Source organism: Anser cygnoides, chromosome 22 (genome assembly GCF_040182565.1).
Source record: "Anser cygnoides isolate HZ-2024a breed goose chromosome 22, Taihu_goose_T2T_genome, whole genome shotgun sequence".
Lineage (NCBI taxonomy): Eukaryota > Metazoa > Chordata > Aves > Anseriformes > Anatidae > Anser > Anser cygnoides.
The window spans coordinates 2,953,118-2,975,694 of record NC_089894.1 but is presented as its reverse complement, the minus strand read 5'-3'; the positions used below and the strand labels follow the sequence as shown (position 1 = coordinate 2,975,694).

The 22,577-nt window shown below is 53.6% G+C and overlaps 1 protein-coding gene across 9 annotated transcripts in view; it reads right to left on the bottom strand.

Moving 5' to 3' along the window:
• The window catches only part of SCN4A (sodium voltage-gated channel alpha subunit 4), a 46,273-nt gene that overhangs the window by 17,225 nt on the left and 6,471 nt on the right, over positions 1-22,577 (bottom strand). For 4 of the 9 annotated variants that reach the window (XR_010826254.1, XM_066981626.1, XM_013198181.3 and 1 more), the window contains exons 2-15: positions 17,488-17,786; positions 17,055-17,173; positions 16,133-16,222; positions 15,386-15,514; positions 15,175-15,266; positions 10,287-10,583; positions 8,108-8,171; positions 7,579-7,720; positions 6,447-6,659; positions 4,336-4,491; positions 3,946-4,069; positions 3,148-3,386; positions 1,346-1,519; positions 692-1,048 (exon numbers count right to left, since the gene is read on the bottom strand). Coding sequence is in view for 8 of the 9 variants with exons in the window: in XM_066981626.1 (XP_066837727.1) it covers positions 692-1,048; positions 1,346-1,519; positions 3,148-3,386; positions 3,946-4,069; positions 4,336-4,491; positions 6,447-6,659; positions 7,579-7,720; positions 8,108-8,171; positions 10,287-10,583; positions 15,175-15,266; positions 15,386-15,514; positions 16,133-16,222; positions 17,055-17,173; positions 17,488-17,751 (2,460 nt within the window). In the remaining variant the exon portion in view is untranslated. Of the gene's footprint in view, positions 1-691; positions 1,049-1,345; positions 1,520-3,147; positions 3,387-3,945; positions 4,070-4,335; positions 4,492-6,446; positions 6,660-7,578; positions 7,721-8,107; positions 8,172-10,286; positions 10,584-15,174; positions 15,267-15,385; positions 15,515-16,132; positions 16,223-17,054; positions 17,174-17,487; positions 17,790-21,482; positions 22,074-22,577 lie in introns of those variants that run through there. The other 5 variants (XM_013198182.3, XM_066981624.1, XM_066981623.1 and 2 more) reach the window with 3 other exon arrangements.

The window sequence follows — 22,577 nt, the reverse complement described above, 5'->3', positions numbered from 1 at the left end:
AAAGCCGCCAGCGAGCGGGTTACCAAGTTTAGAAAGGATTTGATGCTCGCCTGGAACTTGCAGGCAGTGAGCAGCGGTGAGCGGCTCGGGTTAGCGGGGGGCGCATGGGGCCCACCAGGACCTGGGAGAAGGAGCTGTGTGCTGCAGGGGGGTCGCGCACCCCTGGGATGCCACCTGGAGCACGGTGATGCTGACGACCTGCTTCCAAAAGTGCTGTGGAGCAACGGGCCAGCCCTGGGGTGAGCTGGGAGCATGGGTTTATTGTGCTGCCTCTGTCCCTTGTCACCAGAGAATGGGAAGTGTGGGTGGAAACCCCAAAGACGTGTGTGGAAAAGAAAAGGCAGCTTGAAGGTGAGCCCTCGCAGGTCCCAGAGTTGCTCCCATATCTGCCTGTCATAAAGTTTTCCGTGCCTCGGTTTCCCATTCTGCTCCTGATCTATTTTCAGCAGAAGGCCCTTCAGGTAGAGATCGTGTCCTACCCTGCTTTGGTAAGACCTGAGCACACAGCACAGCCCCACCAGCTATATGGGAGGGAGGTCAGGCCCTTGGCCTCTGCTCCTGTACAGCTCCAACAAGACCAGACCTTCACGGGCAGTCCTGTAGAAGATCTGAGCTGGACGGCATCGGCCAGAGCACGAGGGATGGAGGTGGGGACCTGTGGCCGAGGGCTTCCCCCACCTCTGGTACTCACCACGAGGTTCCCGATGACCATGACCATCATGAAGACGATGAGGCACATGGTCTGGCCGGCCACCTCCATGCAGTCCCACATGGTCTCGATCCACTCCCCGCAGAGGATGCGGAAGACGATGAGGAAGGAGTGGAAGAAGTCATGCATGTGCCAGCGGGGCAGTGTGCAGTCCAGGGAGATCTTGCACACGCACTCCATGTAGCTCTTCCCGAAGAGCTGCATCCCCACCACGGCGAAGATGAAGACGATGATGGCCAACACCAGGGTGAGGTTCCCCAGAGCACCCACTGAGTTGCCGATGATCTTGATGAGCATGTTGAGGGTGGGCCAGGACTTGGCGAGTTTGAAAACCCTCAGCTGCGAGGAGCAAGGAGACAGGGTGGTGAGTTGCCTGGGGCTTTCGTTGCCACAAGGTATCAGCAAGGCCGCGAGGCTGGGACCAGACCTCTGTGTGGCAGTTTTGTTAAGGCAGGAGGGATTAAACAGCCAACAGCTTTGCAAAGAGCACAGGCTTCTGTGTTCCTTGATATTTGTGCTACCTTTAACCTGGGACGGGTTGGAGGCCGCCACAAAGGACCTTGAACAAACCATTCTCCACCCTGGTGCTGACTGCATCCCAAACCCCCTGGCACCGCTCGGCCCTGTGGCACGTACCAAGCGGAAGGAGCGGAGCACGGAGAGCCCCTGCACGTTGGCCAGACCCAGCTCCACCAGGCTCAGGGTGACGATGATGCTGTCAAATATGTTCCAGCCCTGCTGGAAATACTCGTACGGGTCCAACGCAATGAGCTTCAGGACCATCTCTGCCGTGAAGATCCCTGTAAAGACCTGTGGGGAAAATCACACTGTCAGTTTGCTCGAAAGCCAGAGCGCCAAGCTTCTGTATGGACTGGGTAGCACTTCATTTTGGGGCTATTTTTCATCCCTTTGGGTCCTCCTTTGGGAACCATCTCCCAGCTGCTGCCCAGTATGACTTGTGAGGAGCATGGGGAACGCTGGTGGCTGGGTCTGGAAAGACTTGGCCAAGGTGTGTGCTGACAGGTGGAAATTAAAAATAAGAAGTTCCATTGGTAAAGGGACCCAGTACAAACACTGGCTGAATCGCAGGAATTCCCAGCACTGGGAACTGTGATGATACTGGGATGTTCTGGTGCTCCCCTGGGCCCCATGAAAGCCAACACAGCTTTTACACATTGCTTTTCCTGGGGCTACAACAGCCCTGTGCATTATCACATTACTCCAGAGCAGGATCAGCGATGTGACAATTAACATCCTCGATGTAATTGCATGACATGGCATGCACAGAGGGTGCCCGGTGACAAATTTTGCCCTGGATGTGAATTGTGCCGGAAGGGGAGGCTGCAGGGAGGCTTCTGCATCAGCACCCCAGGGGTTGCTCCCTGACACGTCCCATTGCAGGAGAGCTGCTTCTCCTGCTCCAGGCGACACCTGGATTCCCCAGCAAAGCCCCACGGTCATGCTGGTTCTCCTGCTGGCTCTACACACAGACAGAAATCGCTGACGGCCAAGGAGAAGCTGGAACTGTTTTTTGCAGCGTGACCATGCTGCTTCGAGCAACAGCCAATTAATCCCCTTGTATTTCCTGAATGAAACCAGAGACAAAGCAGCTATGTGCTGAGCGTCACCCTGCCTGCCTGGGGCTCGGGCCCCATGTCACCCGCATGCTTGTGCACGAAGAGGCCCCGGCAGGTGCTGGAGCAGGGCAAGGTGGCAGGAGAGAAGATGAAGTCCTCCCTCCCCTCTCTCCTGGCCCTTGGCTGAGCTTCCCAGAGCAACCAGGGGTCTCCTGGGCCTGTCCCCCCAGCAGCCTGCATCCAGCTGAAAGCCCTTTACCCTGAGCTCCAGCGAGGAGCAGCCACAGCTTGGCATTAAATATGCCCATGAAATCAGAACAGCACAGATTTGTGGTGATTTCACTGGGAAAAGTCTTAATCATTACTATTATATATTTTTAATGCTGCTAGCACCACTACCTGCTGCTCAGCAGGGACTTTTCCCTGCCAGCACGAGTGAGCCACCCAGCACCACGAGGCCACTGCGGCTCAGGCCAGGGCTGGCAGCAGCTCCTGCCAGACCTGGGCTGAGATATAGGAGCTGGCCCTACAGAACAGCCCTGCAAAGTCACGTCTACATTGGCATCACTGAGATGCACCAGGTGAGATGGGCACCTGCCCAGAAGCTGCAGCAGGAGAGCAGGGGATGATGGAGCCCCACCACCACGTCACCTCCGCTGCTGCCCCTTGATCTGAAAAGTCCTGGAGCCCATCCCATCCCAGGGGTGCTGTGACCAGACCTCCCGAGTACCTTCTCAGCAGCTGGGAAGGGCTTCCAGCATGCTGTTCTGGTGAGACGAGGGGAGTTGGGGGGATCATCCCACCAGGCTTTGGCTGCTATGGCTCTAAACAGGAAAGGACGGGGCACCAGGAGCTGCCTACCAGGTTCCCCACAGTCAGCACATTCTCAAACTCCTCTGTCATGGGGTAGTGCTCCATGGCCATGAAGAGCGTGTTGAGCACGATGCAGATGGTGATGCCCAGGTCCACAAAGGGGTCCATCACCACCAGCTTGACAAACTCCTTCAGCTTCAGCCATGGAAGGCAGCAGTCCCAGATCAGGAACGTGTGAGCAAATTTGTACCACCAAGGCGGGCACTTCTGGTGAGCCTCCTCCAGCTCTGAGGGCAGGAAGGAAAAACTGACGTCAGCCTGGGCTTCTCCTGCCCTCCCCTGGGTGGGCCAAGTGTGAACCCACCAGAAGAGACCTCTGCTGAGGTCCTAGATCCAGCCCTAGGCAACCTACAGGATGCGTTTGGGGGCTGAATGGAGGTGCCTGGGCACAGTGGCTCTCCAGGAGGGCAGGGCTGAGGAGCCTGGTGCTGCTGAGCCTGCGGCACTTTTTGCTAAAGTTAAGACAGGAGCTCTTGGGAAACTGCTCAACAGCTCTTGATTTACTCCGAAGACTGCTGTAATCAACTGCAATCCCATTCTTTTGCATGAGAAATTGTATGATTTCCTCTGGGCAGCACCCTCGTGAGATGGGATGAAGTACCTTGCTTGAACACCACTGCAGTATATTGACCCCATATGGAGACCCTGGGCCCAGGGCCGCCCCTTGCATGGGGCTGGAGATGTGTGACAGCCCCTGGCACATGCTGAGCACCCCCTGCCCACCCACCCACCCTGGTCGTGCTTAAACAGCCGGCACATGGAGTCTGCGCCTGGGCGAGGACATACCTTCCACGGCGTTGGAGATGACACTGATGGCACTCCCCACTCTCTTCTCAAGGCCAGGCCCGTCTTGGTTGCCCACGGTGAGGTGGTTGTGGTTTGATTTCTCTGCCTCGTTGCCTGGGTTGAACTAGAAGAGGGATGACTGCGTTTTTAATGCACTTAAAGGTTGAGAAGACAAAGAAAAAAAAATGGGCATGGGGGCATGGTCTAGAGAGACCTTGGGGTGCAATGTGGGAGCTGCAGTTGGGCTGCAGAACAGCTGCTAGGACCCACTATAAAGTGGGCACTTCTAAGAGAGCTTTGGGGTTGCGTTGGGGTATGGCACCCTGCACTGCAGCAGCCTGCCCCTCCGCTGCGCTCTGTCGGGTGGGAAGGCTGGGACTGAGCACGTACTTCAATCACCGTGGCAGACCGCTCCAGCACCACCTTGGGGACCACTCGCCCGTTGCAGTCCTTCGCCTTGTCCTGGTCACTGTTCAGGTCCGAGTCACTCTTCTTCTCGGCCGTGCTGCTGCGCAGGGAGCCGCTGCTGGACCGCCTGTCCTGCAACTGCAGCCACCCACATCTCCATCACCCACACATCTGCCACCTTCCCAAAACCTCTGCGGGGCATCATGCTACGGAAGGGGATGAATTGAGTCCTAAAACTGTCCTGAGCAAGGACTTTGTGACCCCAAAGTTTGCTGCTGCAAGATCTGGGCAAAGATGAGCTCATCCGCAAGCTCACATCCTAACGAGCAGCGATGAGGAATAGCTATTGGCAAGGGTTCAGCAGCACGTGCCTGAGGTTGCCAGCCTTCCCTTCTCAGTGCATACCCCACCGCGCTAAGCCAGAGTGAATAATTCATAAAGATGAAACTATGCAAAACCTCTAATTTCTTTCTTGAGGGAAATTTTAATCTTTGAATGTGCTTTCGTCTCAAATGGAAAGAGAAGCAAACTCTTCTGGGGTCTCGGTGAAATGGGATGTCCAAGACTTTTGGACTTGCACTGAAGTTGTGAATGATTGGGTCAGAATTTCAAAATTGTTTTTCCAGAAGTTGGTTTACAATTTTTCATTTGCACATTCTGTTGTTTCATTCAGTTTTCTCTGACAGTGATATTAATGTTTGAAGTTTGCAATGACCACTGGTAGCACTAAGCATGTCGTGGCAGAGCAGGAACCTCTCTCTCTCCCTGTGGCTGCAAAATATATTTGGATTTCCATGCTTGCTCTCTGGATGTTAATGGATCCAAGTGCCCATTTCTCATACGTGCTTTGTCCTCCCTCTCAGCCACTTCCCTCCATCTTCTCCTTTATTCTAGGTGACAATCAACGAGAATCATCCCTTAATAAAGCCTTTGGGCAACTCGCTGGTTGATGTGTCCAGGGAACTAGTCAGGGCACCAGCTTCACACCCAGCCCTGGAGTCCCCATCCCTGGGGCAGGGCTTGCTCAGACCCATCCTGTGAACAGCAGCAGCCTGATAAGAGCAAGCCACTTCCTTGGAGGATGTTGTGGCTCAGCACAGATAAGCAAAGAGAGAGAGGCTCTAGAGAGAGGAAAACACTGCTTTGTATCTCTCTCTACATGTGAGGAAGCTGGTCTTTTGCCCAGACTAATGATTAGATTTACAGACACGTCTCCTGCAGACATTGCTGACGTATGCCAAAATGATGACTAGAGATAGAAAATGTCTGGGCAGCAGTGTCAAACATCAGAGAAGCTCTTGCTCACATTTTTGTAGGTGTATTGTGCTGAAGAGAGAAACCCATGGACCAGAAAGGGGCTAAGATAACACCCAGAACTGCAATGGAGCAAATGGATGGACACCAGGCACCTCCAGAGACCACCTGATAATGCCATCTGAGATGAATATCAGTGCAAACCCTGCTGTAGATGTGCACATGTTGGGGCACACCTGCAAGGCTGGACCCCCAAAACTGTCTCTCTGCTCCTGTAAGGACACCGGGACCTCCGTGGGCAAGATTCAGGGTCTCTTGTGTCTTCTCTTCTGTTTCCAGTGTTGGTCAAAATTCATCAAACTTTGCTGCAACTGCCCTATCTCTCTTGAGTGGTTCTTTCATGCCCTGATTGTAACCTGCCCCTGCAGGCTCTCTGCTAGGTTTCCTGCTCTTGATGTGCTGTAGAAGGGCCTATTATTAGTTCTCGTGTCCTTCCTGCCTTGTTTCTCACCTCTTCCTTTCAAGCTGTGCCGGACCTGTGCTGCACCTCTCTGCTGCCTCCCAGTGCTCCTTTTATTGGTGTTTGGATGTTGGAATTTAATATTTTCAGCCTTTTATTCCCGACCCCTCCCTCCCCCCCCCCCGAGAATATGTCAACTTTTGATTCAGCTGGTGACCCCAAAATAGGTACTCAGTTCTCATCTTTGTTTGGTAGGGAGCAAGTGGGGCTTATTCTTAGATTTTACAGAAATAGGAATATCACCACACTTGTCACTGTCTCTCCTTTTCTCCTTTTATTCCTAAGGTTCCTCATCGTGGCCTCAATGCTTTCCACCAACCTGCTTCTCTTGCTCCTCCTGGTGCTTCTTCAGCTGCTCCATGAGCTGCTGAAATTCCTCCTCCTTCTGCTGTGCCTCCAGCATCGTGGCATCATTTTGTTCTGCGTAGGCCATGGCCACCACCGCCAGGATGAGGTTGATGAGGTAGAAGGAACCCAGGAATATAACCACCACGAAGAAGATCATGTATGTCTTCCCTGCTGCACGCAGGGTCTGTGGGAAGGGGAGGAACAGGCTGTCACACCTCCTCAGCATGGTTTCAGTTTGGTGGTAATGAACGAGAATCCTTGCTCTGGACACCCTCCCATTCACGGTAGTGATATAAGATTTTGCTCCCATTTTCCCTGAGGGCTGCTCGCTGCCCAGCTGACCTTCCTGCAGTCCACAGCACTGGGTTAGGACTGGTGTGGAAAGGCTGGAGGTCTCGGCAAAGCCATCTGCACCGCTCTGTGCCCACCAGCAGCCTGGGGCAGGCGTGCGTAGAGACAGGGCCGACATTCGCAGACCTGCGCCTCTGGGACAGGGGCCGATGTCCCACAGCCCAACTGCTCAGGTCTCATCCTTGGGACAAGTTCTTCTCTAACTCTGCATCTGGGTGCCATCGCCTCCAGAGGACACAGGCACTGGCTTGCCCTTCTTATCTAATCAGTCCCAGAGCCGGGGCTGCATCCATTTGGCCAGGGGAATTTCGTGGTGTCTGCAGCTTCTACCTATAGGATACCTCAGTCCAAGGGACAACCAACCTAAGGGAGAGGGTAAGGAGGGATAACTATCTCAAGCTGGAGATGTACCAGATACTCCTGTAAATCCCTGATTTCCCTGATATGCTGACAGGGGTATACTTCCCTGAAGTATACCTGGGCTTTGAAAGCATCCTGCACCGCTCAGGGTGGGGAGCAGGACAGGACCATGCCCCGTCTCTGCTGATCCCCATTAGTTCCCTGAACTAACAGTCCCACAAGTAGCCAACCAAGTGACTTTTTACCTGTCCTAGACCAGGGGCAACATTGAATTGAGAATATTTGCATGGAAGGAGTAAATATACAAAATAAATAAATGAAATAAAAGTTGAGGCCATTGCCCAGAGGGATGGATGACTGAAGCCATGCGCCAGGGTCCCACGAGCACCTACCAGCTGGAAGAGGTTCTCCCAAAAGTCCTGCGTCATGAGGCGGAACAGCGCCAGGAAAGCCCAGCTGAAGGTGTCGTAGCTGGTGTAGCCGTAGTTGGGGTTCCTCCCCGCCTTCATGCACTCGTATCCCTCAGGGCACTTCCTGCCAAAGGGCAGCCAGCATCAGGCCCTGTCACCACCCCGTGTGCGCCCTCAGCCCGCAGAGCGGTTTGGGTTCCAAGGAAACCCTTAAAGACCATCTAGATGTCTGCCACAGGCTATTTTTCCCTGCATCGTGTTGATCAAAGCCCCACCAACCCAACATTGAACACTTGCAGTGACAGGGCATGCGCTGCTTTTCTGGGCAGCCTGTTCCAACGGGCTGCTTGTTCCATCCCGCAGGTGGGAACTTGCTATGTTTTCTGCGGCAGAAACATGCCCACAAGGGTGCCGTTGACATGCCCAGACTGTTCAGCGGTCCTGCAGGCTGCCTTGACCCCTCCCCAGGGAGCCAGAGGGGACCTAGGCCAGCAGCATGAGCTGCACTCACCCAGCATCGCTGCTGTTCCCGCAGAGCAGGGCATCGAGCGCTCCCTCCAGAAAGTAGAAATTTGCTTCGCAGATAGGGAAAGAGCGAGACACAGGAAAACAAAACAAAACAAAACAAAAATACAAACATTCACTTTCAAGTTCTTGGCAGCTCCTCACTGTCAGGGAAACCATCCCAGCCCCCAGCACTGGGCTCTGGGCTGTCTCCTGCCTGCTGACTTTGCTATCTGTGCTGCACTACTTGGCACCAGCTCAGACCTCGCGGCATTGTTTCACCTGCCCAGCTGGATGGCTTCAAGCCCGAAAAGAGCTCTGGAAACAGCCAAGTGGCAGGGCCAGGCCTCGTGGGAAGGTGGGCTAGCAGATGGTCAAAGGGACGTTACCAGCACAGGTGTTCACGGGGATGGATGAAAGCACTGGGAGGTGACAGGGCTCAGATGAGTGAACGCTGGGACCTCTGCAGACCGGCAGCCTGGGATCCAAAAAGCCTGGGGAAATGGCCCATGGCCATCACCTTCATCCTGCTGCTCCCATCCCAACAAGTCCCTCCCTGGTGGAAAACCCCACCTGCTCACAGACATGAGACCAGAACTCCTTAAAGCTCATCTCTCCAGCTCAGGCACAGACCCACAGCCACAGGAGCTCCCAAGACATGCCACCACCAGTCACCTGCCCCCAGGGACACGGAGATGAGCCCCTCGAGACACCCACCCATGGCCTCAAGCATCACCTAGCACAGCAACTGGGACCCACACCGGGATTTCTGGAGCTTCCTAGGAGCACCCCTGGCCATGCTTGCCTTCTTCCAACCCGGCTTTTATTTAACCTCTGTGGGAAGTGTTGTCCCACTCATGAAGCTCCAGGCAATGTGTTTTTGGCCTGGCCCCAGGAGCTGCTAACCTGAAGGCACAGATGCAGGGTGCTATTGCTATTTGCACTGCACTCATTAGAGTCTATATATTGAATTTGCACCCCTGCATAGAAGCCTTCCTGTAATTAATGCCAGAGCTACTTACACAGCTGGTCAAAACAGCTCAGCCGTGTCGTAACCCAACCTTCTGCTGAGATTTGAGTGCCCCAAATGGGATGTGAAACATCTCTGTTAGAGACCATCCCCAAGGCACAGCTTGCTCTAGGCAAGTCTGCTTTCAATCTGTGACCCGTGTGGATTTTCCCAAGTGTTTTCCAACACAGTATTGCTTTTGGATGCTGCTTCCTGTTTTTTTTTTTTTTTTTTTTGTGTGTGTGTGACTGCGTCTGGCAAGTGCTCAGTTTGGTTGCACAAGGTGAGGTTTGGTCAGAAGTTCAAAGTCAGAGCCTGTGTTTGGGACTGGGCTTTCCCCAGGGTCTGGGAGCCAGAAGGAGTTGGGAGGAAAAAAAAGGAATAAAGCCACAATTAGTCAAAAGTCCATTCCATAGGAAAACAACAATTAAAGGCAAATGAAAACCTTTCTGACAGGTTTTCCAAGATCTTCACATTTTCATGGAGTGTTTTATAAAAAACAAGAGAAAGAAGAAAAACTCACAACACCTTTTGGGCCAAACTCATCTCTAAGAAGTGGTAGTGACATAGCAAACATGAAGACCTGTCCATGGACCTGTGCTTGATCCCACCTCTCCTCCTTTCCCTCCTGTTGGCTGTCACGGTGTTGCACACTGTGCTAGCCGGAGGCACAGGTACCTGGGGAAGGAACCTGCTCTGAAGCAATAGTGAAAATGGGAAATGTCATTCCTGCATCCCTCTGGTTGTCCACCCCAAGTCCCATCTCCTCCTAGAGGGTTGCATCCCCCTGCTGTGACCAGATGGAGCAGTCATCCCCCAGAGCTCACCCTGATGGGGAAGAGTGAGACCTTGCTATCACAGGGCAGAGATAGAGATACCGGTTTTTGCAGTTGCCTCCCTACCCTGCAACATTCCTGGAAGAGTCTAGCACGCCAAGGGAACTGCATTTTCCCTGACAAGGAAGATTCAAGCCCATCTGTCCATTCTCTGAGTATGCACATCCATCATCTCACCCACCATCCATACCTCCTTGCAAAACCCAAACCCTGTTGAAGCACCTCAGTAGGAAGACCCATGAGAACAAACCATCTTGGTCGGACATGGAGGAAGAGAGGGGTAAACCAAGGGGCAAGGAGTGTGATGTGCTTGACGGAGAAGGGGAGCAGCAAGCATTTACCTTCATCGTTGATGTAGGCCTCAAAATCAAAGGTGTTGTTGCTGGTGAAGTTGCTGTCAATGCTGTCGGTGAGGTTGCCATAGAGCGTTGCATTGGCCAATGTGTCGTTGTCCAGCCCGAAGTCCCCCAGCAGGGTGTCATTGAGGGGGGGCCACCGCACGCACTTGTGCCGGAGGTTTCCCATGAAGAGCTGGAGGCCAATGAGGGCAAAGACACTCAGGCAGAAGACGGTGAGGATCATGACATCTGAGAGCTTCTTCACCGACTGGATGAGCGCCCCAACGATTGTCTTCAGCCCTAGGAGGGAGGCGTTGCTGCTGAGCTAATTGCTGGTTTGCTGCTGGTGGAGATCACGCTATGGTGCTCCCCAGAGGGTCTGGATCTGGTGGGGACACGCAGTATCACCAGTTTCACCCTATGGACTCAGACCCACTGCCCTGCCCCATGCTGTATCCTGGCTACCCCTCTGTCCCCACACACGGCTGGGCAGCATCGACCCTTCCCCAGATTTGTCCCCCTGGGAGGGGGGGCAGCCAGGCCCCCCTGCACCAGCTTTGACCTCAACATCACAACTCAAAGTCCATCCCATTTGGCTTTACACTTTTCCCAAATGCCCCTATCTGGCCATTTTTGCCCCAAACCACCAGGACAGATCACTTTGCTGTGGCACACGGGGAAGCCGTTTGCCAGCCCAGTTGGAAGATGCTCAGCACCGCTCTTGGCTCTGGCTGCACAAAAGCCTCCATGGTCCAAAACCCTCATGTGTGCTGTGGCCAGGAGCCCAGCTGGTCCATTCCAGGCAGAGAAACCCTCAGGCAACCGAGCAGAGGTGATGGAAGCGACAGTTTGCACTAAGCACTGGGATTAACTTGCTTCCTCCACAGACAGCGGCAGGGAGGAGGCTTGCCCGTGGATCCTTGCTGGGCTTTTGATGAGGAATTTTCGTTCCTGTCTGCGTGCATGATGGGTGACGCCAGGACATCCTGACGTTGATCTTAAAGCAGCTCGGAGCAATGTGTATGGAGGCAGTTCTCCAAAGATGCAGGGTTTTTAGCCCTGTCATCATGCCAGTTTCCCCCTGCCCAAACTATTTAGGTAAAACCCTGTTCTCCAAGGGCTTGTCTATGTTGCAAAATGCTTAGGACAGCCATTCAAAAACAGCTTATTTTTGAAACTGCTATTTCTGTAGAGCCTCTTGGGGGGATGTCATTCCAGAAATAAGAGTCCTGGGACCAAGAAAGAAGCTTACTTTTTCCTAAATGCAGTTTTTAGCCTGTTTGATGGAGGCAAAATAAAACCTTTCAAATAGGAACCCAAAAGATGTGGAAGCTACAGGAACAAAAGATGAAGCAGGATTTTTCCACCACAACAAATTATCACTCACAGCTCAATCTCACACTTCTTCTGGGGGTCTGACCTATGGTTTCTGTATGCTTCCACTGGCTGGTACTGACATGGGGCATTGAAATGGTATCAGGTGTGGGAAACAGACACCAGAGTTATTTGATAACAAGCTCCCAACACCCTAGGCTGGATATTTGGGTTGATATAAAATGCTCACCGCTTAGCACTTGCACCACAGTCCACTAAATACCCCAACCCTGGCACAAGAGCAGCCAGCTTTGGGGACAAAACTAGGCTTTATCAACTAGGTAAGAAGGGGGATGGGGATGAAATAAGGCTTGTTAGAGGTGTGCCAGGGGAACAATGTCAGGGCCGGGGGAGAAGGCAATGGCCCGACTGAAGTACATCTACACTAATGCACGCAGCATGGGCAACAAACAAGAGGAGCTGGAAGCCATCGTGCAGCAGGCAGGCTATGACTTGGTTGCCATCACTGAAACGTGGTGGGACCACTCCCATGACTGGGGTGCTGCAATGACTGGCTATAGGTTCTTCTGAAGGGACAGGCAGCACAGAAGGGGTGATGGTGTGGCTCTCTATGTTAGAGAGTGTTTTGATGCTGTGGAACTCGAGACTGGGAATGATAATGTTGAGTCCCTATGGGTTAGGATCAGCGGGAAGGCCAACAAGGCAAGCATCCTGGTGGGGGTCTGTTACAGACCACCAAACCAGGATGAGGAGACGGATGAGGAGTTCTACAGGCAGCTAGCAGAAGTTGCGAAATCGTCAGCTCTTGTTCTCGTGGGGGACTTCAACTTCCCAGACATATCCTGGAAATACAATACAGCTCGGAGGAAGCAGTCTAGGAGGTTTCTGGAGAGTGTGGAAGATAGCTTCCTGACACAGCTGGTTAGAGAGCCAACCAGGGGAGGTGCCCCGCTAGACCTTCTCTTCACAAACAGAGAAGGACTGGTGGGAGATGTGGTGGTTGGGAGCTGTCTTGGGCAGAGTGACCACGAAATGGTAGAGTTCTCTATTCTTGGTGAAGTCAGGAGGGGGATCAGTAAAACTGCTGTCAGAGGGCAGACTTTGAGCCGTTCAGGACACTGGTTGGTGGAGTCCCTTGGGAGGCAGTTCTGAAAGGCATAGGAGTCCAGGAAGACTGGGCACTCTTCAAGAAGGAAATCTTAATGGCTCAGGAGCAGTCTGTCCCCACGTGCCCAAAGACAAGCCGGTGTGGAGGAAGACCGGCCTGGCTGAACAGAGAGTTGTGGCTAGAGCTTAGGAAAAAAAAAGAGGGTTTATGGTCTTTGGAAAAGAGGGCGGGCCACTCAGAAGGATTATAAGGATGTTGTAAGGATGTGCAGGGACAAAATTAGAAAGGCCAAAGCTCATCTGGAGCTCAATCTGGCTACTGCTGTTAAAGATAACAGAAAATGTTTTTATAAATACATTAACACGAAAAGGAGGACTAAGGAGAATCTCCATCCTTTACTGGATGTGGGGGGAAAGAGTGACGAGAGATGGGGAAAAGGCTGAGGTGCTTAATGCCTTCTTTGCCTCAGTCTTTAGCGGCAAAACCAGTTTTCTCTGGTTACCCAGTACCCTCAGCTGGTGGAAGGGGATGGGGAACAGAATGTGGCCCTCATAATCCACGAGGAAATGGTTGGCGACCTGCTACAGCATTTAGATGTACGCAAGTCCATGGGGCTGGATGGGATCCACCTGAGGGTACTGAGAGAACAGGCGGAAGAGCTGGCCAAGCTGCTTTCCATTATTTATCGGCAGTCCTGGCTATCAGGGGAGGTTCCAGTCGACTGGCGGCTAGCAAACATGACGGCCATCTACAAGAAGGGCCAGAGGGTAGACCCGGGAAACTATAGGCCTGTTAGTTTGACTTCAGTGCCAGGGAAGCTCATGGAGCAGACTATCTTGAGTGTCATCACGCGGCACTTGCAGGGCAACCAGGCGATCAGGCCCAGTCAGCATGGGTTTATGAAAGGCAGGTCCTGCTTGACAAGCCTGATCTCCTATGACAAAGTGACATGCTTAGTGGATGAGGGAAAGGCTGTGGATGTGGTCTACCTTGACTTCAGTAAGGCTTTTGACACCGTTTCCCACAGCATTCTCCTCAAGAAACTGGCTACTCATGGCCTGGACTGGCGTACGCTTCGCTGGGATAAAACCTGGCTGGATACCCGGGCCCAAAGAGTCATGGTGAATGGAGTCAAATCCAGTTGGAGGCCGGTCTCTAGTGGAGTCCCCCAGTACTAGGGCCAGTTCTCTTCAATGTCTTTATTGATGATCTGGATGAGGGGATCGAGTGCACCCTCAGTAGGTTTGCAGATGACACCAAGTTAGGTGCGTGTGTCGATCTGCTCGAGGATAGGATGATCTGGATAGGCTGGACCGATGGGCTGAGACCAACTGTATGAAGTTCAGCAAGGCCAAGTGCTGGGTCCTGCACCTGGGGCACAACAACCCCAAGCAGCACTACAGGCTGGGAGATGAGTGGTTAGAAAGCTGCCTGGCAGAGAAGGACCTGGGAGTATTGGTGGATAGTCGGCTGAATATGAGCCAGCAGTGTGTTCACGTGGCCAAGAAGGCCAACAGCATCCTGGCTTGCATAAGAAACAGTGTGGCCAGCAGGACTAGGAAAGTAATTGTCTCCCTGTACTCGGCTCTGGTGAGGCCGCACCTTGAGTACTGTGTTCAGTTTTGGGCCCCTCACTCCAAGAAGGACATCGAGGTGCTCGAGCGAGTCCAGAGAAGGGCAGCAAAGCTGGTGAGGGGTCTGGAGAACAAGTCTTACGAGGAGCGGCTGAGGGAGCTGGGCTCGTTCAGCCTGGAGAAGAGGAGGCTCAGGGGCGACCTTATCGCTCTCTGTAGGTACCTTAAAGGAGGCTGTAGCGAGGTGGGGGTTGGTCTGTTCTCCCACGTGCCTGGTGATAGGATGAGGGGGAATGGGATAAAGTTGCACCAGGGGAGGTTTAGGTTGGATGTTAGGAAGAACTTCTTTACTGAAAGTGTTGTTAGGCATTGGAATGGGCTGCCCAGGGAAGTGGTTGAGTCACCATCCCTGGAGGTCTTTAAAAGATGTTTAGATGTAGAGCTTAGTGACATGGTTTAGTGGAGGACTTGCTAGTGTTCGGTCAGAGGTTGGACTAGTTGATCTTGGAGGTCTCTTCCAACCTAGATGATTCTGTGATTCTGTGAAAACTGTATCAGGATCATTAATCAGGCCCATAAACCCAATGTTAGCACTTGGAACATCTCTGAGAAGCCCTAAAAACACCATGTCTGGCTTGACAGAAAATTTAGTCAAACAGTGAGTGAGAGTGAGTGCACAGTGAGTGCACTCGCAGCTAAATTAAAGGTGTCAAATCAGCTGGGCCTGGCCCAAAAGCTGAATTACTGGCTGGAAAATGATTTAAAAGTTTTGAATACCGTGTTTTCCACTCTTTTTTTTTTTTTTTTAAGAGCTTTGAACATTGAAAACCCTGACCTCAAGAAAGGGTGAGGAGACCCCTTCTCTAATTCCCACCTGGTATCACTGTGATGGTTTTCAAGGCACGGAGGACGCGGAAGGTCCTGAGAGCAGATATGTTCCCCAGGTCCACGAACTCGGTGATGTAGCTGCAAGATGCGAGAGGAGAAGGCATCAGGGGCTGGGCCAGATGACCACCCCCCAAATTCCCAGCCCTTCTCCACAGCCCCCCCCCCCCAGGTCTCTGACCCCATCCCACCGCACTCACGCCATGGAGATGACCATGAAGTCCAGCCAATTCCACGGGTCACGCAGGAATGTAAAGTCATCGATGCAGAAGCCTCTTGACAGTATCTTTATGAGGGACTCAAAGGTGTATATTCCAGTGAAGGTGTATCTGAAATGGGAATGGTGACCCAGGGGATGCTCATCCAGGTCCAAGGGTCAGCTCTGGAAGAAGTTTGGGCCCCAGGAGGTTTTGCTGGGCCCTGCCTGTGCCCAGAGCCGTGGGACAGTTTTCGGAAGCAAGTTCTGGAGTGTGTGGCAAGGGGCTGCTGGGTTCCTGACATGCTTCAGCACTGAGGGAGGTTTTCCCACAACCTCAGTTCACAGGGCAAACTGGGACTCCTTCAGGCGTCACCACCATGGGTGACTACCCTGCATCACCTCTGATCTCTGTGCACGTCCCACCACCACTGCACTCTCTGTAAAACCCTGCCACAACCTGTCCATGCAGAAAATGCTGCGTTTCCCCCTTCCCACCTGGCAGTCCATGCTCCTTGGCCTGGTGGATCTGCTCAGCCTCCCCACACCACCACGGTCAGCCCAACCCAACCGACAGCGGTCTCCTGTCAGGGGGCCCCACCAGCTTTTGGGCAGCTCTGAAACTCTGCTGCCCTTTGCAAGGTGCAGAGCACAGATGTCCCTTTGGAGATTGAGAGGGCCACCACCATCTCCCAAGGACACCTCTTCTCTGAAGGCTGCCTGGACCCCCCTCTGACCCGCAGAGACTTACTCCACAATCTTGGACCACGCTGGCGGGTTGCTCAATGTCATAAACACGCAGTTGGTTAAAATCGTGATCATGATGAACATGCTGAATAATTTAAAACCTGGTCAAGGAGAAATGCTGGGGCTGCTGCCTAATTCCTCCTTTGCACGGGTACTAATGGGGGTAGGAAGGCAAGCACTCCTGCTCCTCTTGTTGTGGTGCCCACCTTGTCCCCGAGCTCTGACTCGCTCCTCCTGCAGCTCTGTTCCAGCTCTGTCCCATGCTCACACCTTTCCACAGTCCCCTGCTCCCGTGCATGGCCCTGGCCTCGCTTTCTGTTCCCCTTCCCATCTCCTTGGTGTTCCCTCCTCTCCATCACCCCAGGATACAACTTCTCAGAACCCTCTGCCACAGTCACTGCCCCTACTGGGGCTGCTTCCCACCTGCCCTAGGACCCCTCCTGCTCCTGGGGTCCTTTCCTGTTTGTCCCACTCCAGAAGTCCCGTTGCTGCCCACATTGCCTCCTTTCCCATACCCCAGTGTCCTGGTTCCTCTGCCTCCCCACTCCCAAAGAATCCCTTGAGCTCCCAAATTCACCCACCACCCACTTGGGACAGGATCCTCTGCCCTGTAAACATGTTTCTTCCTTTCCAAGTCTCTCCAGACCTGGAAGACTTGGACTTCTTCCTAGGAAGCCCACCATGTAGACATCCTCCCTTCTCCAACCAAATTGATGCTTTGAGCTCTTGGTGTCGGAGTGCTGACTGACATGAAGGCATCCCAAACCCACTCCTTGGGAAGGGACAAAAGCACTGGGATGGCTCTTGGCCATGGTGGGGACCAGCCCATGAGACCTGCATCACAAAACACCTCTCTCAGCCCTCTTGCAGGGCTGTTGGCCCTTCCTGCATCAGGATTTGCCCTGGCAAGAGTGCATCAAGGATATGAATGGATGAGCACTTTGATGGCTCCTCTCCGGATGGGGTGGAAGGGACCCAGCAGGTAGAGGGCAGGAGTCGCCGAGAAGCGGAAGATAGACTTCCCTTTGTTGAGGACTATGAAAGTCTGCAGAGAAAAGAGAGGTGATGCATTAGTCCTGCTGCACATCCCTGAACCCCCACGGACCATATGGTGCCGTTGGAGGTGGGAGCTCTGCGCATATTTTCAATCTCCAAAAGCTTGAGAATTTGTAATGGAAAGGATGCTCTGCTTCAGAGGAGAAGCAACCAGAGCAATTTGGGGCTGTGGCTCTCCAAGGTGGGCTCAGATGAGACCCAGAAGCACAGGTGAAAGAAGGGGAGGTCCATGGTTTTTTTTTATTTTTTGGGGGGGCAGCGTGTCTTGCACCTAATGCTCATGAGCTAAGCTCTGTCCCTCACCTTCTTATCCTTGTAGAAAGGGTCCAGGTCCTCCAGGGGTGTCCCGATGAGCTCCACGGGGGGGTCACCATAGATGAGGGGCAGGTTCTTGCCGGCTTCCAGGTCACTGCTGGGCTTGAGCTCCTCTTCCTCGGGCAGCTCCACCTGCTGCCGCTTTACCTTGAGTGCCTCTGCCTCGGCGATGCGCTGCTCGATGGCAGCCAGTGACTCGGGGGTGAAGGGGCGGAGGTTCTCAGGGCCCGGGATGTGCGGCAGGCCGGCCATGCTCTCATTCTGCTCGCAGGACGCCTGCGCTCGGCCTGCTGGGGAGAGGGTGGGCTGAGGGGTCGATGCTGGATGGTGCTATGTGGGGGGCATTTAGAGACTTGGCCACTGAAGCTGGATGGTGGCAAGACCTCAGTGGGCTTCTGCAGGTGGCTTTATTTCAGCCAGCAGCTTCAGAACTGTTGTAATCACAAAAAAGATGCATGGATTGCACGTAGATGGACACACACAGGCTGCAGGCACCCTTTCCGTTCCTTCCACACAGACCCAACCAAGAGTACCATCTCATGGGACTTTCCTCAGGGCACTGCACCAGCCGAGCAGCTGCATCCCTGACACCAGCCAGCTCATTCGACGTGCAGCTTCAAACAAGACAGGGTTGTTCAACGAGACCAGACACCTCCAGTACCAGTAGCACCACCCCTGCTCTTTCCCCTTAGCTTTTCCTTTTATATGCAAGCAGCTTGCATGGCTCAGAGCAAGAGGGTCCTGAGCCGGAGGAACCCGGTCCCATGGGCCAGCGGCCATTCCACGGCTCCCATCCCCACGAAGAGACAAAAGTGACCTGCGGCTCTGTGTGGCTCTGCTCCCAACAGGAAGGAGTTAAGGCTTATCTCGAGCCAGAAAGCAATAGTGGCACTTTCATACAGAGATTAGGGCCACTCTCCAAACCAGAATAGGATGGGCCATTTGGGAGCGATAAGGGTGGCTCCACAGAGAAGCAGAGCAACTAAAAGCATCGGAGGGAAGGTGCGGAGTGGATGGGTGATAGCACCCAGGGGCTGTAGCACCCAGCAAGGGCTTTCTGGGCACCAGGGATGTTCTTTCTTGGTGGCATCTTGCCTCAGCTCCACCTCGCTGCCTGCTGCACCCACAAAGACCAGCTTACATCAGAGGTGAATTTTCAGGAAATTTTGCTGGCTTCATGTGGTTTCACCCAGAATCTTGAAGTTGACTAAAATTAGCTTTCTGAAAAATATCAATGTCAGAATCAGAGGTGGAGGGAAATGTTTTTTGTTCTGGTTTCACCATTGTTAAAAAAAGTGAAGTGCAAGAGAAGTGCAGAGATGAAAAAAATGATCTGAAAACTAAAGATTAAGATGTTTTGTTTAAAAAAACCCAGCATACTGAAATAGGGAAATTCAAGATCAGTGTTGCCTGTAGCAGAGCCCTGATATTTTGGGGAAGGTGAGGTGCACACCCTCTCCTACACAAGCATCCCACCAACAAGCTGAGCCCTGAGCATCAACTCCTCCATGTGCCAACGCTTTGCACAATACTGCTGGAGAGCTGCCCCTGAAAGAGCATTAGTGTCAATACTCCTACCCCCAACCTCAAACCATGCTTAAAGCTGAGAGACTGAGACCTCCAGCCATTTGTAAGTATTGAGAAGTGGACAGTTATAGCTCTGGTGGGAAAAGCCAGTGCACAGCCAGTATCGACACATTCTTTTGCTGACTATAAATCCCAGCGATAAAAGCAAAAGCAAAGGGAGGTATTGATTTCAAGCAGTGGTGGATAACTGCATTTTAGGGACTGCCACACTCCCTTACTAGTGCTGCTGAATTGAATCTTAGCATGCAAAATGGATTTCCTGCTGCCAAGGGCTGGTGATCCCTGCAGCGGCACAGTGTTGGGGGTACCAGTGCCCACCCCCTGAGGCATCCAGCCCCAGAGATGCAATCAGAGGGCAGGGACCCCCACCATCACTGAGCCCAAGCAGCCCCTACCCCCCATGGGGTTGCGCTCCAGGGCTGCGATCAGCTTCAAAACGCAGCTGGTAGAAGGATGGGAGCAACTTGCTGCCTGTCAGGCAGCCTTGGGCTGCTGAAAAGGGGCAGCCTTTAGAAATCAAGAGCTCTAATTTTCAGTTTTTTCAGTTTTGAACCTGTTTCAATACGGGGAGAATTGTTGTCCTTGCAAATTGATTTATTTAATAGGATATACTGAGTCACACCTCTGCCAACACAGCCTGGTGCTGACCACAGCCCAGGTCAGGTACCGAAGGCCTGCCATTCCAGGCCCAAGGCTGGGACCTGATGGAAGCAAGCAAAATGGGAACTTCTGCCACCACGTCTGCCTACAGCAGCAGGACCCCACTGTTGCTTTTCACATTGATCTGTTAGAGGAAAGTCACTGCTGCATTCTCCTCTCTGTGACACTGGCGTTATTCCCAACTTACACCCGTTTCAGGCTCTGTTGAGCAGCTCTGGAAACCTGCTCTCTCCATTCCCTTCGGCCAGCCCAGCAGGTGCAGGGCTGCATCTGGCTCCAGTCAGCCCAGGTCCCACCAGGGGCACGCTGGTGGGTGCTGCAGCAGGACCCCCAGCAGGACCAACCCTCCCCTTGTCCCGGAGGCTCCGAGGACACAGCAGCTTGCTGGTGTACCCAGCCTCATTTTCCCTGGAAACTGGGTTTTGTGGAGCAGTTTGGACAAGCCTACATTACAGATCACGCCTGTGCTCTGGCTCCTTCAGCCGCGTGCTGCCCCACAAGGCTTCAACACATGGGGTGCTGCTCCCCATCCACCCCCAGGCCCCCAGCTGGATGCTGCCCCCCAAAACCCACAGCAAGGCCCCAGCCCCACTTGCTACACCCAGCCTGCGGTGTGGCGGAGGTGGCTGGGCCTCCAGCTGCCGCCGGCCATCAGGGCCGGAGTCAGGTTTCAGCAGCCCCATGACTCTGCTCATTCCTCCCCGGCAGGAGCCGGCGCAGGAGGGGAGCGCGGGTGAGTGGCACCGGCTTCGCTTTCGGCATCGAGCACTAGGCCGGTGGCAGTGGGGATGCGCGGCTGTAGGGCGCAGAGCAAGGGGAGCTGCTGGGGCTGTCGGTACAGCCTGGAGCCGCCGGCATGGCCTGGGTCCGAGCAGAAGGGGCTCTGAGGAGATACTGCTCTGGCCGTGAAGATGCCGCATGTTTGTGAGCTGCTTTTCTGTGGTGCCTGGTCCCATGCACCCACGCTGTCCCCTTTGTGGATGTCCAGAGACGCTGGGGTGACAGCAGGGGCAGGACTAGGTCTGCAGCTCCCACACCGAGCCACCTCTGGTCACTGCTTTCCAAAAGAGAAGGGGCTGAATGCAGGCCTGCCCCACGGGTCCCCAGCCCCACGGCGGTGTGGGGCTGACAGCAGAATCCCGCCACACCAGGGACACAGTCACCCCCAGGTGCCAGGATGGCATTGGGGCTGGACTCTGCTCCCAGCCTGGCGCATCTCAGCCTGAGAGCAGCTGCTAGAATAAACCAAGATCCAGCTCTTTGCACCTCCAATATGCTTAAGTGGTTTGGGAGCAGCAACAGTTGCTGCCCAGGCATGAACCACCCTGGGCGCTCAGCCCCAGCCCTGCCCAGGACACGGGATCCCCAGAGAATGGAGGTGCTGGGAACAAGAGACTGCTCACCAAGATTTCTTTTCCATCTGGACAAGTTTTGTTTAAACTATATTTAAAAACCAAGCTATCAAAAAGTGCAAGCCTCTCAAACTATTTTCTGTCTCTACAGCAACTAAAGCTGAGATTTAAGGAGCTCAGAACCAGTATGCTTTCCTTTCTTGGCACCAGCTTAGCAGGGCTGGTGGGACCCCAAAGCCTCTGTGAGCATCTACAGTGCTTCTGCAGGGATAAAAACACACCCCCCCCCCCCAAGCAGCCACCATGTGCACAGCTTATCAGGTGTTGTTTTTGGACACGTTGCCCATGTCCAACACCATGGGTCACCACTGAGAAGCATCTTACCTCCAGTTCAGCATCACCAAGTACCAGCAGGCAACTGGGAACAGCTCCATGCAGTCTTTGCCTTGATGGAAACTCAGTTTCCTCTGATATTTTCTGCTGCTCTGAGGCCACACAAATAAGTCAGCCTCCAAAATAACAGGGGCGGTTTGGAAGCTACCAGAGATGCTGCGTAATTGGTCCTGGATAATCAAGGCAGACAGAAGGGTAACAGGGTGAGCAGTCAGAGTGCTTGGACAGCCACCCTGTCCAAAGCTGGCACTTCACCCCTGCACAGAAAATAGCCTCCTGGGGGCCGAGGAAGAGGGGAAGGAGTTTCTTGGCTGCTATGTGGGCCTGTGCATGGAGAGGTGGCTGCGGGTGATACAGAGCTGCTCAGCCCATCTGCCAGGACATTGTTTTGGGAGGGCACCCGCAAGGCCAGAGTTCCCTGTACCTTAGAACCAGCCTGCTAAGCCCAGAGGGATGCACTGGTTCTCCCCCATGCTCAGGGCTGGGCACCCAAGTTAAGGCACAGAGATAGGACTGGGGCATCTTAAGTGGAGGCACCACTGCCATGAGGTTTCATCTCTAGGGATGTCCACAACACAGGACACAGCAGAGGGACCCTCTGATGATCTGCTGTGCCATAGCAAAATCATTGACTGAGGCTTGGAGAACCTGTCCCTACCCGTCCGCAGGCCTGCTGTCAGGTGTCGTCCTTTTTAATAAGAAGCATTCTGGAAAGACCTCAGAAGAGGCTGATAGAGCCACAAGTCCAAGATGAGAAACAACCACTCACCAAAAAGTGTAAATCAGCTTCACTCACCAAGGCAATGCTCTGCCAAGTGCTCGCCGTGCGTAACACTGGGAGCACTCCCCGCAGCAGGGATTAACAGGAAAACAATTAGCTCATGCACCAAAGCCAGCTCCAGGAGAGCTGTAGCAGCCCCCGTGCTCATAGCTGTGAGAAGTTAACACAGGGGGGGATAAACCAGCACCTAGCAGCTCAAGGGCTGGGTGAGATGGAAAGCAGCCCCAGACCCTGCCATGCACACAACCCAAGCCCACCACATGCCCACCCCTGCAGCACCACCCTCCTCATTGCCTGCACATCAA